General features: G+C 44.1%; 1 protein-coding gene across 1 annotated transcript; it reads left to right on the top strand.

Moving 5' to 3' along the window:
* Positions 1–2068: 2068 nt before the first annotated feature.
* mex3a (mex-3 RNA binding family member A) lies at positions 2069–9518 on the top strand. The gene is made up of 2 exons (XM_070966098.1): positions 2069–2497; positions 5889–9518. The coding sequence occupies exons 1-2, from the start codon at positions 2077–2079 to the stop codon at positions 7040–7042; spliced, it is 1575 nt and encodes a 524-aa protein (XP_070822199.1). The 5' UTR covers positions 2069–2076; the 3' UTR covers positions 7043–9518.
* Positions 9519–15091: the final 5573 nt, after the last annotated feature.

The following is a 15091-nucleotide window of genomic DNA, read 5'->3' on the forward strand; positions in this document are numbered from 1 at the left end:
CATTTATATTGTATTCTATTTTCAGGCATGGTGTTTGGAAATTTGTGATTATGTTGTTGCTCCGTTCTATGTGTTATTAAAAGGCAGAAGGCGTCCTCACTAGAAATGCTAAAATATTCATGCTGAATCTCTCCGAGAGTCACATGCCACACTCAGTCTGTCATGTAAGCTCAAATGGACGACCGTGTGTGTTTATGTTTTTGTTCTTACAGTTGTGCAGTTTCAGCGTGGGGAAAACACCACATATGACGGAGAGTAACAAACTGAATCTAATGGATGGGGTTACGCCGTTAATTCAACACCTCCCCTGGGATCAGAAAGCACAAACACCGAGAGGTTTCCCAGATTTTTAATCCAACAGATATCCAGTAAACATCAACTGCACTGTTTGCCTGAACACGTGTGTAAAGATGTCTTTATTTTGTGGTGGAGTGGAGAAATAATGTGGCTGGTGAAGCGGTGGCACATCTAATGTTTTCTGAGTAAACATCCCCAGAGTTTGCCTTGTCATTCAGGTAGCCTTACGCAACACATACCCACTGTACATCCCATCCACCGTGCATACGCACAGATGGTAACGATGGGCTAAGCTCGAGTTAGACTGACACTTTGAGGAAGCTGAAAACATGGACATCAGTGGCTGCTCGGCACTCTGTGGCAATTTATAAAGCAGGTCCAGTGTTGCTCAGGCTTATTTATGGTGGTGACCCAAGTGTAATAATAATTTACAACTCAGCAATAAAATCATTTCAGTGTAAGAGGGATGCCTCGCTTTATTTTTTCTGACTCACTTATTTATTTATTGTTGATAATTGAAAATTTGCAGGTTTCAATGCCAATTAATGTAAGTTGCAGGTACTTTGCTACCTGTTTGAAACCTAAAAAAATCTCCAAAAATGGGAAAAGTCTGACCAAATGCATTGACTGTACAATAATACCACTAATAGTAATGATAAATCTAATTCTAATAATATTGCAGTTTGAGTCTTTGTGTTGTACTACAGCCATGCCGTCAGGCGTGGCTTTTGTCGAGGACATCTTGGGGAGTCTGTGCGCGAAACGAACGGCGCGGTTCTTTGTTCACCGGGGCTGCTGCAAAACCTTTTTTTTTTTTTTTTTTTTTTAACGGGAAATGTGCGAGGGCTTTTCTGATGTTCCCCCGCTGCATAGGGTCTGCAACGCCTGTCTGACAACTCCCTTTCTCTTCTCCTCCTCGCATACAGCCCCCACCGCCCCCTCCAGACAGCCTCTTTTCCTCCTATACATAACATCCTCATGCGCAACGGCGCCGGAGACAACAACGCGGTGACCTGCCGCAAAGCACGGCTACATAGAGGTGGGCGGACCCCCCTCCCCTAAAAAAAAAAAAAAAAAAAAAAAAAAAAAAAAAATGTCACTAACTCCTTTGCTCCCAAAAAATCATGTCAGATGGTCCACGATGCCCCTCATTGTATGCAGGAGCTGCTCGCTTTCATCTCTGAATGATAAAGTTGACATCATCTTTTCAGCCGCACCAGCAGATGACCATGTGCGCACTGTACTTGCACCTTTTGATACGCAACTGTTTACCTCCTGGACGGCTGTTCTTACATAAGTCACCGAAATGCGGTTTTCGGGCTACACCGCAGCTCTGCGTCTGCGAGCGAGCGCGCGTGCAGACGAGCGCGGCGCAGGAGGTAAACGGTGAGGTATTTTCTCCTTTTCTGTAGCCTCGGTGGCGGCAGGAAGCCTGGTTTGAGGTGCCACAGGCTCGGGAACCTGAGACGGAATGGTACAACGGGAGGGCGGCTCGTTTTGTCTCGGCGAGGAGGGGAGCTGTGTAAACCAGACTGGGTGGAGCAACACATCGCCCGCCCCATCTATCGTGCAGACGGCCTTGTGTCCCGTTTGCCTGGAGCTCGGAGAGAGACTACTGTACTGAAAGTCTGGCGGATAGAGAGAGAGGGGGCCGGTCTATGGGAGGGACTAGCGCAAAGGGGGGAATTGGAAGGAGGAGGGGGCGAGGAGGAGGCGGCACGGGTGCTGTTTCTCCAGTCTCTTTCCCCTGTCTTTGTCTCACACACTCTTTTGTTAGCCATGCCTAGCCTGCTGGTTCTAGCAGGGATCATGGAGAAAAATGGGGGCTACGGCGGGGATCTGGCCGGCTCCGGCTTCGGAAGCGAAGGTCTCCTTGTGCCGCCCGATGAGGAGGAAGACGACTCCCGTGCCCTCAGGGTCGCGCTGGGCCAGTTGTCTCTGCTGGGGCTCGGGGAAGGCGAGGACGGCGGCGGAGCCCCAACAACAGGAGTACAGGACCGGAGTAACAATAACAACAACCACCACAACCACACGAACAGCGTCGGAGGTGGCGGGGACACGGCGATCCTGCAAGGGAAGAGCAAGTTGTGCGCCCTGTACGAGAGCTCCTCAAGTGAGACGAAAGGACGAGGCTGCAACATAACAGAATGCGTCCCAGTGCCCAGCTCTGAACATGTGGCCGAAATAGTGGGGAGACAAGGTAAACCGCTGGCTTGCAAATTATTTCCCCTCAAACTTGTGCCTTTATCCCGCTAACAGTGCTGCATTATCCCCGCCGTGGTTTCCCGTCTGCTTTGTTTTTTTGTTCTCTAACTGTTACCTGGTGTTATTTGACAAAGAAAAGGGAGTGGTGTGTGTGTGTGTGTGTGTGTGTGTGTGTGTGTGTGTGTGTGTGTGTGTGTGTGTGTGTGTGTGTGTGTGTGTGCGCTCGCGTGTTTTTTGTACTCCCCCGAGACATCAGCCTCCCACTTTTCTCTGCCACAATGTGCAAGTTCCCGTCTACTCATCATAACACTCATGCATTGAAGCAAGTCGTCCGCCGCTTTGTGTTTATTTTGCTTTTGAGTGATTTTGCACGGAGGCATGAGGGAGAGAGAGGGAGAGAGAGAGAGAGAGCCCCGTTCCCTGCTGGGCGAATTATTCTACATCCACGCCATCAATGTCAGCGCACAGACACACACTGGAGCACGGAGAGCACTTGCTTCCTTTGTCGTCTGAGACGCGCCAGACTGTTCAAAAAGGCAACGTGCAGCAGGCGAGGAGAGGAATGTCTTTCACTCTGAGGTGATGGCGAGGAAGACGAGCAAATTTACACATTTGGTCTCAATGGTGGAGGATGTTGTGCCGCTTTCCAAATTTATTCGGCTCGTTGTTTATGTTGCGCACTGCCCCAGTGACACAATTGGACAATAGAGCGAGCGTGGTCCACTTGTTTTTTCCAAATGAGGGAGTTGGAAAGTTCAATATCAGACACGTTACAGATTCTGCCCCGTTTTTCTTACAGTTAGAGGGTTTTTTTTATATTATTATTGAACAAAGACCTGAAGTTGAATGACAGCAGCTGTCAAACAAAGGTGTGAAAGTCGGGGGATGAGGGGAGGGGCGCATTAAGACAGTGTTGCCGCTTGGCACACGGGATGGCCTTAAAGGGTGACTCAGCGAGAAGTTGCACCAGGAGGTGGGAATCCTTTTTTTGTTATGTTTTAAAAAACGGAATATTCTGTTGTTTGTGCTTATTTGCACTGAAGCTTGTTGTCAGGTGATTTTTCTCCAAGTTCCATATTTATGTGCAATCAATCTGCAAACAAGCTTGAACCTAAGTTGTGTTTGAAGCTGGGAACCAATAAGCAGACCCCCCCCCCCCTTTTTTTTTTTGCTCTTTCTTCCTCTTCTTCTGCTGCTGGTGGTGTTTATGTGGCTGCACCCATTCAACTGTTGTGATGAACCCATGGGTGAGAGGGGCGGAAAAGACGAGGCTGGGGGACGGAAGGGCGCTATAGCATCGAAAAGCTGAATGGGAGTCACGCCTTGGAGCTCAACACAAGGGGCTCCCCGAGAGCCCCACTTCACTGCACACTCTCAATGCCACATGGTTGTCTGTCAGGAGAGGGAGTAATAGGCGGTTGGACTGAGGAGTACAAAGACTGCAGGGTGGCTAAGGTACCATTAGCAAATCCTGATTTATCTTGCAACACAAACAAACAGGTCTCGAATAATGTCAGAGGGGGTTCGGGGGAGTAGAGATGGCTTCCTCTCACCGATATTCTCCTTCCTCGCTCCACTGCTGTGGTAATGTGGATTTACTCTTTGCTGCTAAGTGCCCCTTGTCTCTCATTGCGGCTCCTGTTCTTTACTCTGAAGTGTAAGTTTTGAATTTTAATAGGGTAACCGAAGACAGCCGGAGGGTGGATCCAGTGAGCACAAGTGCAGCGAGAGGACCCTTTTGCCTTGACCGAGAAGAAGTGCTGATTTTGGGGGATTTGAGTCGAGCTGCTTTTGAATCGGGCCCTTCGTTAGCTGCAGCCACATACACGCCCCCTTCTTCTCGTGCAGCACAGCCCGCCTGGTGAATCTGGCGAACGCAGCGTCCTGTCATGAGGAAAGGGGTGGATGTGATTGCTTTCTCCTGTCAGAGTCGCAGGCATTGATTCCCGAGGAGGATGCTCTCGTACCATCCTCTGGAACCCCTTCAGATCGGGGATGGCTTTGTTTCGGATCACAGGCACCTCTCACACCACACTTTAACAGTTGGAAATAAATCTGTCACTAGTGACCTCAATTCCTGGTTGCGATTAATTAATCTTTGCCTATTTTGTTTACAGATAATTCATTAATGGAGACATTAATACGGACTAATTAAAAGGTGCAATGTAGTTGGAGAAAGGGAATTTGCCAGTTGCTCTTTGATTCCCCCATGGCATGGACAGGTCTATTAGCTTAATACCAGGCAATGGCCACAAAGGGCATTTTCAGATTTTGGGTATGAGCAATGTGAAAGCTTCATAGTCTCACTATCCTGTCTGTGCCACTGGTCCCTGAGAAGGAAGTGTTCCTGAACAAAGTGGACCTATTTAGTAGCATTAGAGTGACGTTGATCTTCAACTTAAGGTGTTTTGAGCTGTGATTTTCAGATAGTTAATGCAGTGATGTGCTGTGTGATCTGACTCAACTGGAGTCTGGTAAGATGAGCTCAGATTTGATCACTGGAAGGATGGATGGATGGATGGACAGAGAGACAGACAGATAGATAGATAGGTGCCTGGTGATTCTTGCTTGTCCAAAAAGACGCGTCACGTTTAAGTCGTCAATAAATGTGAGCGTCTTAATGAGGAGGCTGCCTGGTTTTCTGAATGAAAGCTGACCCGCGTGGTGCTTGACGCCTTCCTCGTAGGGTGTAATATAAACAGAACGTGTGCGTCTTGTCCTACCACGTTCCTCTTAACCTCACATGTGCTCGACAATCCTTTGAAAATAATTAATGATTTACTGTGTGTCCTGTTCTGCCCCATTACAATGTCAGGTAATCTGTCACGAAATAACATTAACCTGCACTCTCTCACGTGGAGATTCTGCCTTAAAAGCACTTAATTGAGTAAACTATTACACACTGATCAGAAACAGGGCAGATTTGGAGCAGTAAATGGCCCAAAAACGAAGCATATGTGGGACGACTGTATTGTCTCATAAGTTCAAGGAGAGGTCAGAAAGCGATTGCTCACCAGCATAAGGTAAATGTACTGCGTCTACTGTGGCTCTCAGCTCACAGAACAGCCATGTCTGTGCTGGCCAATGCCTCTGCACCACCCATATATCTCTGAGTATGATATATGTCTGATGTAGAGCTATTAAATATGTACAGTGAAAAAGCACACACATGCATAGGTGCTGAAAACCTCAGGAATAATCATAATTTTATCCCTTGCGAGTAAAAACCTGCAATATATTAAGCTAAGCTAGTCATAACGGGGCGGGCGAACAAATCTGAATTCACAGTGAACAAAGGCGAGTTGAGCATTTCTGTTCTGGAGTCACAAAATTTAACCCATGTATCATATTGACTTATTTTAAAATGTATGTTGGTGTCTCTGCAGGTTGCAAGATCAAAGCCCTGCGGGCCAAGACCAACACCTACATCAAAACCCCCGTTAGAGGAGAGGAGCCTGTGTTCTTAATCACTGGCCGGAAGGAGGATGTTGCACTGGCCCGCCGCGAAATCATCTCCGCTGCAGAGCACTTCTCCATGCTCCGGGCATCCCGCAACAAGCTGGGAGTGTCCTTTAGCGGCTCCCCGCCCACACCTTTGCCAGGTCAGACCACCATTCAGGTGAGAGTGCCATACCGTGTCGTGGGGCTGGTAGTGGGGCCTAAAGGATCCACCATCAAACGCATCCAGCAGCAAACCTGCACTTACATCGTCACTCCCAGTCGAGACCGCGACCCTGTTTTTGAAATCACGGGGTCACCCAGCAACGCCGAGCGGGCCCGCGAGGAGATTGAAGCACACATCGCCTTCCGAACAGGAGGCCTGCACGACCACAATAATGAGAACGACTGTCTGGGGCCGAATGGTGGAAGCAGCCCAGCGGGCAGCAGCGGTGGTCTGGAGAGCCGGCTACAGCAGGTGTGGGGGCTGCAGGGGGGCCAGCGCAAGCCTCTCACCAGCAGCTACCGCCAGAACTTCTCAGATGCCATGGTCGGAGGGGGAGGGGGAGGAGGAGGCGAGGGAGGGGGGATCTACAACAAGGGCAACTTCTCCAGTTCTGGAGAGAAGCCTTGCTCTTATTTTGGATCAGAGGGTACCCAGAGCTGGGGTGACCCTGACTACCCCAAACAGGTGGCCTTCTATGCCCAGCAGCGTTCCAAGAGCTTTGGAGGCCTCCCACTCCCCCTGACCAGACTCTCCCCTGGCTTACCCGAGCCCTGCGGAGGTGGAAGCACCAACAACTCTTCAGTCACCAGCATTGTGCCCGTAGCCGGCTCACCTCATGCCCAGGCCCGCCGCGCCCACAGTGAGCCCACCTCAGCCGGCGAGGGTTTCCCGGGCCGCCTGCCAGTGCCGGACTCGCCACCGGCCACTGTGCGGGACTGCATGACCTGCTTCGAAAGCAAAGTGACGGCTGCCTTGGTGCCCTGTGGCCATAACCTCTTCTGCATGGAGTGTGCCATCCGAATCTGTGAGCTCAACCACCCGGAGTGCCCAGTGTGCCACACCCAGGTCACACAGGCCATCCGAATATTCTCTTAAGGAACCACATCAGTTTTTATCATTAGTTTTGTCAGTGTTTGTTCAATAATTATTTACTGTTATTATGATTATTATTATAATACACATTTTTGTTTTTCAGAAAATTTAAAAACAATCAAGCAGATATTTTAGAAGGCACTGCTTGCTTTACTAAAAAGTATAAGAAATATTTTTAAGTTTTTCTTTTATATATATATATGCATATATATTTTATAAAAGTTTTGTTTATAAGAGAAGTATAGTACCTTGCATTTTCAGTTTTTTGACTGCTGCTGTTTTTCATTCATGAATCACAGTGTAGGCAGAGGTAGACAGTAATGTGAACATTTTATTATTCAAATTTTTTATTTTACCATGAAGTGGGTTTATATGGAAGGAAGAAGATGATTGTTGAGGTACCCAATCTGCACCTGACTGACTTAGAAAGTCGATGTTGTTATTAGAAGGAAAAAAACGTAGAATTCTCATTGCACCTTACAATCATCTTGGTCTAAAATAGGATTTTCAATCATACCTTGAAATTTCAGGAGCTGATATGAAGATGAATACAGCCTTTTGAGTTTTTACTGTGATTGTGGTTTCGATATAATTGGTCCAAAATAGATGTTAATTTTAGCAAAAAATGAAAATGTGAATATATTGGTTCCAGTTAAAGCCGAGTACTCTTTACGAGAAAACAAAACACAGCCCCTTATTCATTCTTAAAGTCTTACAAACCAGATTAATCCTAAAAAGGGTTGGGACATTACATCATTTATTTAGAGTAATTGATTATGTTTTATTGCTCTCATCATTCACAGAGTTAGATGAAAGTTGTATACAGTATCAGTAAAATTTTCTTTCCAGTAGCCATTGATTACACTTTGGTCACTGCAGTTTGTTGAAAAGATTCAGTAATGCTTGCTCCTCGTGGCACTTGAAAAGCATGTGGTTCCTCGGTTGGCTTAAAGCACTGATTTAATTTGAGGCCAAAAGCCTTGGAATTCATCCAGTTGGCTAGTTCTCGATATCTGTCTCCCCCATGGACTTGTTTCAAAGCCACCTTAACCGCGCTTTATTGTCTTGTGTGGTCATTTGGCCACAGTCGCTGAACGATATAGGACACAGCAAGAGCTCCAGTCAACAAGCATTTCTCTGAGGTGTGCACTGTAAATAAAGGGGAGAATTAGTGCGTGGACAGAAGCCGAGTAAAACTGTAAAACGCTTCCTGAATCAGCAGCAGACTCCGATTAAAATAGTTGACACTGTAAAATACAGAGTCCCAAATCAGTAATCCTTCCTCCACGTCCCCAATTCTAGCAGCATTATGCGTGAGCTCCGAGGGGCCAGCTGTCTCCCCTGTAATTAGCAAAGCTGTACAGGAGCAGGTGTTTCATGGCACACTGTGGCTGTGACCCCGAGTTGGAGGTCTCGCCTAGCCCCCTTTCTTTCTCCCCTTTCTTTGGCTTTTATGTCTCCCCCTGCTTACAGTTCGAACGTTTGCTTTCGTAGGCCTCTCTGAGTGGGGCGTATTGTCTGGGCCCGGTAGCGGCGTGGGCTGCCGAGTGCTCGGACACGGCCTGGATCTACTCATTGATAATTAGGCAAATGGGTTGGTCCAGGTGCGGACCGTGTGGGGACTCTGGAGCTGTATGAGGGGTAGGACAGGGTCCCGCAGCGAGCCCCACCCCACTGTTACAGGCACAGAGGGGGCTGGATGGTCTGGATGCAGCTGGGCGAATAGGACCCCCTCCTTCCACTCCCTCTTGCCCCTTCCTCCCCCTCCTTCCCTCTCCTTTTCTGCTGCTCTGAGCTATCCCTATTGGGGAGAGGGGGCCTCTTTTGTCCCAAAACACACACACACACGAAATTTGAAAGACACTAGCTGAATTTGGCAGCGCCTGTGAAATGAGGGGAGGCTTAGGAGCAAAATAAATTATCTACAGTTATCGGGCGAAACACCAGTTACCTGTTTTTCAGCGTTAATGTCGCAAAATTCGAAGTCCACCAGTTGCAAATAAATGCACACGCTCACCTATTAAAGAAAGATTGCGTGATCTTATCGCACAGGGTGCAGCATTAACTCCCCCTCCACTCCCCAACTGCACCGCCCTCCTGAAATTTGTATGGGGTTCTGTTTGTGTGACAGCGCCAGAGCAGATCGTGTCAGCTCGCTACTGTATGGGACATCCTGCAGCTGCCCCTTCACTATGGACACCCGGGCTTCAGCCAATGGCAGCCCCCCCCTCCTCCCCTGCTTTGAGCTTCCAGAATGAAATCAGACAATTGTAATTGACAGGAAAGCAGAGGAAACGCCCCATTTAACCAGCACTCATGCTGAATCAAATTACACACCCTCTGCGTCTGCCGTAGCCCCAGCCTGGGGATTTCAGAGGGCTAGAGGAGAGCGGATGGGGGTAGGGATTAAAGCTGTTGAATGATAGGGGGGGCGGGGGGTGGGGGGCATTTTGGCTGGAGAAAGAGAGAAGTATGCTCCAAAAAAAAAAAAAAAATTCAACCTTGCAGCAGCTTTATTGATCATTGAAGTCTCGCAGCGAGTTTTGAGATCTCGTCACATGTGGGCCAGCGGGGTTGACGGTTCGATTCAGCGGGCCAACCTCGTGTTGGCCTGAGGGCGATTCAACTCGGCTTCTGTCTCAAAAAAGAATTAATTACAAAGTGTGTCTTCTAGGACACAAAGCCCCCTCCTGTAAAAAAAAACACACACACACAAAGCAGACCACTGGCGTTACGTGTGGACTGCGGGGAAAAGCACTGTACTCGGACGAAGTACCCTGAAATTCTATCAGACGTAGACGTAGATTTGATTTTATGGACGGAGACGTTGCACATTGGTTTGGCTTAAGCTTTCAACATCAAATTCAAGGCAGTGTGACGCTGCTCTTTGAACTTAGTATTTGTGTTGTTTTGTTTTCTGCCTTAACGTTTTTTATTGAAATATTGCCATTAATGTGGCGTACAAGGTAGCAACTTTGGCCTTTGATGGTACCGCCCCTGGAAACGACTTTTAAAGGACTTATTTTTGGAGAAAAGAATGTGAATCAAACTTCTTGGGTGGGGATCAGCGGGATTCAGGAAATTAGGCTCTTAAAACACTTTACATAAAATATGAAGTAGAGCACCTTATTACAAAACATGCGCATGTGATTAATACCAAACCGACCACTGATGGTGAAACACATTTCATAGAATCTGAAAGACATGCACATAAGGATTCCCTATCATTTTTTTGTATTATGGTGGTTCTTGTTCTTCTTAATACTACAGTAGTACTAGTGGTAATTTGGGAGACCTCTCATCCATTTAGTCAATGCTAATGACTTGGTTGAGTTTTGCACTGGTTTAATGAAGAGAGGGCTTATTGGAGATTCTCCCCGTTTAGACGCTGTTTAAGTTGATGAGTATTGTACTTTATGGGAAAGCACTCTGAGCATCTATGTAAATACAGTATGTGTATCGGTTACGAACATCCAGACAAAGGCCCGCTTAAAGTGAGGTTTTGATTATTTTTACAGACTGAAGGTGTCATTGTCAATGTTTTAGCATATGGAATTCAAGATGAGTTTTAGGGAGAGTAAATCTTTTATATATGCGCCCCATCATCCTTTTGACTATAATAGTATATTAGATAGATCCATACATTTAAGAAATATTATTTAAACTGATTAACTTAGTATTTCATCCAAATATATAGATAAGAAATTAACCAGACACTACTATAAACTGTAATAATGAATATCCTTTATGAAGCCGCTGATGTATAAATCCAATCTCAAATAAGAACTCCAGTGAATAGTATGTGTAATAACCTAACCCCTAATGAATAAACCAGTTTCTATGTATATTAGGATGAAAAGCAATAATAGGACTATACTGGGACAATAAACACAGGAGCCTGCTTAGTCAGTTCTTTAAATAATATTCTATTCAGAAATTGACCTTCATATTAAGATAATACTGCTGCATTTGTGTCTCATATTTGCTTAAAATTCATTATGGATTCATGCCAGTGTAGAAACAGAGATGTAATTAATTAGTAACAGTTTCAGGATAAGTAATTGTCGTGTTCATCAGGGTTTTAGTCATTTTGATTGCCTACTTTTTTTTTTTCTTTTCTTTTTTTTAAACGTTGAATATCAATCAGATCACGAGGTGGGTCAAGACAAACTTAAGGATTCCTTCTCCTGAGTAGCACTGAAATGACGAAACTGCGATTTCGGTGACACCGAGGGAATCTCGCTGCGCTGTAAAAGTGATCCTTCAAGTGTAAACACATAACAAGGCCAGAGCGTCAGCGCCGAGGTCCGTCTTGTTTGTTAAAAAGCAGGAGCTGGTGACTTCACTTATGACAGACTGATGTCTCGAAGGCTTTGGGTGGAAAACGTTCACCCAGCAGTGAGGCAGCATGATGGGATGTACTGTACCAGTCGCGCTCTCTCACTGCAGCCATGCTGTCCATATGAAGAGCGTGGATCCTTTACACTCCTTCCTCTTTGCCAAGTTACATACGGGGTCAGACGTGTTACTTATAGCATATCTTAAGATGATTTCTGTTTTTGTAGTTCTAATAAGTTTCTGATTTTGTGGCTCTATTTGATTCTTGCACCTACTTTTTTCATCTGCATTGTTTCGTGAAAGGAAAAGGTCAGACGTAGCCAAAGAAAAACAAATACAAGGAGAGCTAACTTATCGCTTGAGTTAACTTATTTTAGCATCCAATTCTGCTTGATTTAGAGTTTATTGAATCAGGATTATTAAGGAATAATCTCAAAGCTAGTTTTACTCTGTTTACCCAAAAGTCTTAGAGGCCACTCAGTCGATGTGAAACGAAGGCATATCATGTTTCAGTGTTGTAAGATTAGTTTAATGCTACAGAGGTGCTGGTAACAGACTTACTTCTCCCCAAAGAGATCAGCTTAAAGCACATCCTGGCACTTACACAGTCCTTTGAGTAGTTTTCTATTGTCCTGGTTAGGTTACTGTGAGAAAAAAAAGTCCAGGGAACGTCTTAATCTTTCTGAAAAACTTGACCGATGTGATAAAAAGGGACCGCCCAAGTCAATGAAATAAAACAGACTGAGAAGCAAATTGTGTTGGCAATGACAAGTCAGTGACAATTCAGGCTGAATTCCTCCTTTTTAAGACCCTCAGAGTAAACCGTAAGGGATTACGTTTCGATGTAAACAAGGTGACAGTGGACAAAGCAACACTGTGCTTTTAGTTGGTATCGTTTAGAGAGCCGTTAACTGTATCATTAAGTTTAACTGCATGTTAGTAAAATATAGTACAGTAGGTAAGATTTATCAGAAAAAAGTTAAGATCACATAAAGAATTCATCAGCCTGATACCGAAAGTGTATAAAAAGCTTTAAGACCTTAAAATGAACATCAGTTTAAAATCATATATTTACCGTGTAGTTTAACTAATTGATACATAAAGTTTAATTATGATTCTTAAGAATATGCTACGGTGTAAGTTTCATTTGTCCAACTCACCCAGTATGAAATACTTTTTAATTCAGTGGTGCAGCAAAGGGGTGGGGTGACTCACAGTGACATTTGATTCATTAAGTTCTTGTTAGTATTATTTACAATATTGTATTAAGCTTACTATTATAGTAATGGTAGAAACTGTTGATGTTTTTCTTCTCTTGATATGAAAAGGTCTTTATGCATTTATGTAGAATCCCTTTTAAGGAGTGATAGGAAATCCTTATTTTCAATGGATGCACTTAAGCAACTGTACCAACCTGTCTAAATCACACATTGAGCAAGTAATGCATTTGAATGTAAAGAAGAAAAAAAGAAAAAAAAAAAAAGACCACTCAACTCAATGCACTCCTTATGCTTATTGTTTTGTCAATTTACAAGTGAGCTTTAAGTTTTTGTTTGTTTTTTGGAAAGGATTTGCGACAGGTTTTCAACGTAGACTATATTTGAGTTCTTCCACATACATTTATAGAAAGTAACTTAAAATGAATAAAAAAAAACATATTACAATGTCTCAAATCTATTTTGCTAACATGGGTTATTATTTCATAGAAAGCAGAGGAAAAAAAAGTCAGTATCTGGATGTTATTTATGAAAAGTAAAAAAAATGAAGCAACATATTTATGAGTAACCTCAAGACATTTTGTTTTTTAATTAAAATTACAAGAAGTTAATATATTTCTAAACACAGGGAAGTCAGTTTCTACTAATAAGTAAAATGAGAAAAGAAGTTTAGAAGTTTTATTTATGGAAGTTGTGGACGCTCGTCGTCTCCGTCTGCTTCACGGTAAATGAAGCGAACGGAACGAGAGTTAAACCACGGCTTAAATTTTAACTTCAGACGTGCGCTAAGTCAACATCAGTGCATTCACAATGGAATAATTACAGAAAATAATATAATATTTTTTAGAATTTGGAGATATTTTAGTCACAGAGCATCAATTTTGTGCCTCAATTATATATTTTTCCTGCATCAGCATTCTTTGTGCAGTGCTGCTTGCTGTAACCCCTTTCCCCCCTTCAACTAACCCCATGTTACTGACTGAAACACATTACTCATTTCCTCTGTAATCTAAACTCGCTTTTACTTATCAAACGTATAAAACATGTTACGACTGCAATGCTTGGAATGAATGAGGCAGCTGTGGCCCTCCCGCCAGTGGGGCCACACATGACTTGTACACACTTTCATTCATACATTTTCTGCATCTACTACTCAGACAGTTTGTGATCACTAGCGACAGAGCATAATCAGCTTAAAGAAAGCCTTTACAGGAGACTTTCCTAATGTTTTGATTAGGTGAAGTGTGCAAATCGAGCGCAGGCATCTAGAAGAGGACAACAGCGCACTGTGTAGTAGATCTATGTAACTAGATGCACACATATACACACAACAGATTCATTACCGTACTAGTTTGCATGTATGTTGTATGGTCACTTAGATGGGAGAAGCGGTGCAGGTCCTGAGTTAACATCAGAGCACTTGGGCTGTTTCTCCTCTGTAGATTTTCATAGTTGGAGTCTCTTTGGAAACTGGAAAGTTGGCACGAGTTTGCAGCCAGGCAAAGAGAGCATTTCAGTCCCCATATCAAAGTTGGATATTGTATTCTCAGTTACCTGTTAGTGATGGGAGACAGTTTGCACCTCATATGAATTAACTTGAAGTTCTTGGTTTGTGTAAGAGTTGATACAGATAAAGAAAACTTGACAAAAACACTACATTGGCACATTTTCTGCTGCACGTAAAGGATGGGGGCTGAAGTGGCACTCGCTGGTGAAACTCGCAACCTTTTCCAAAGAGGCCGATACAGTCTGACAGTTTGTCTTTGGTAGCGTTTCCAATTTTTCCAGCACAGTAGAGGTGTTTCATACCGGTCTAATAGTGGTCGTAGTGCATTAGTTTTTGGGCCAGCATCAGCTGGCGTTAGTTTCTGGTTTCTCTGTGAACAGTGAAAGAGGGTTACCAATGTGGCCCTCTGTGGCTGACCGTCAACTTTGATGGATGGAAAAAAAAAAGAAAAAAGAAAAAAAAAAAAGAAGAAGTCTTTGAACTCTGTTACAGTATGCCGTGCCCTTACAAGGCATGTGATATTGCAGGTTTATTTGTTATAGCACATGTTTTTTTGTGAATTACATTTTTTGGAGACATTTTTATTATTATTATTGTATCTGCGCCATGTTAGTTCTGGTTCTTTGTTATTTTTCCAAGATTCAAGATGTATTGTAAATGTTTCTAATAAAACAAAAATGAAATGATCTCCAATTCAAACCAGTTGTGTTTTTTGTTTTTGTTTGTTTGTTTGTTTGTTTGAAGGGGCCGCTTTTATGGCTAAAACGATCCTTTGATGACGACTAGTCATATTTTAATTCGGTATCACTTATCTTGTGTTATAACAGTGGACATTCAGTATATTATATAACAGCCATGTCAATATTCTGTGATCACCTCAACTCATGACTCAACTAACTGCCTTCTACCAGATTCACTGATGAAGAAGACTGTCACTCGCAGCCTTTATTGTTTGAAACCATCTGAAATAGACATGAGAAGAGGCAGGCT

This window comes from Chaetodon trifascialis, chromosome 7, assembly GCF_039877785.1.
Source record: "Chaetodon trifascialis isolate fChaTrf1 chromosome 7, fChaTrf1.hap1, whole genome shotgun sequence".
Lineage (NCBI taxonomy): Eukaryota > Metazoa > Chordata > Actinopteri > Chaetodontiformes > Chaetodontidae > Chaetodon > Chaetodon trifascialis.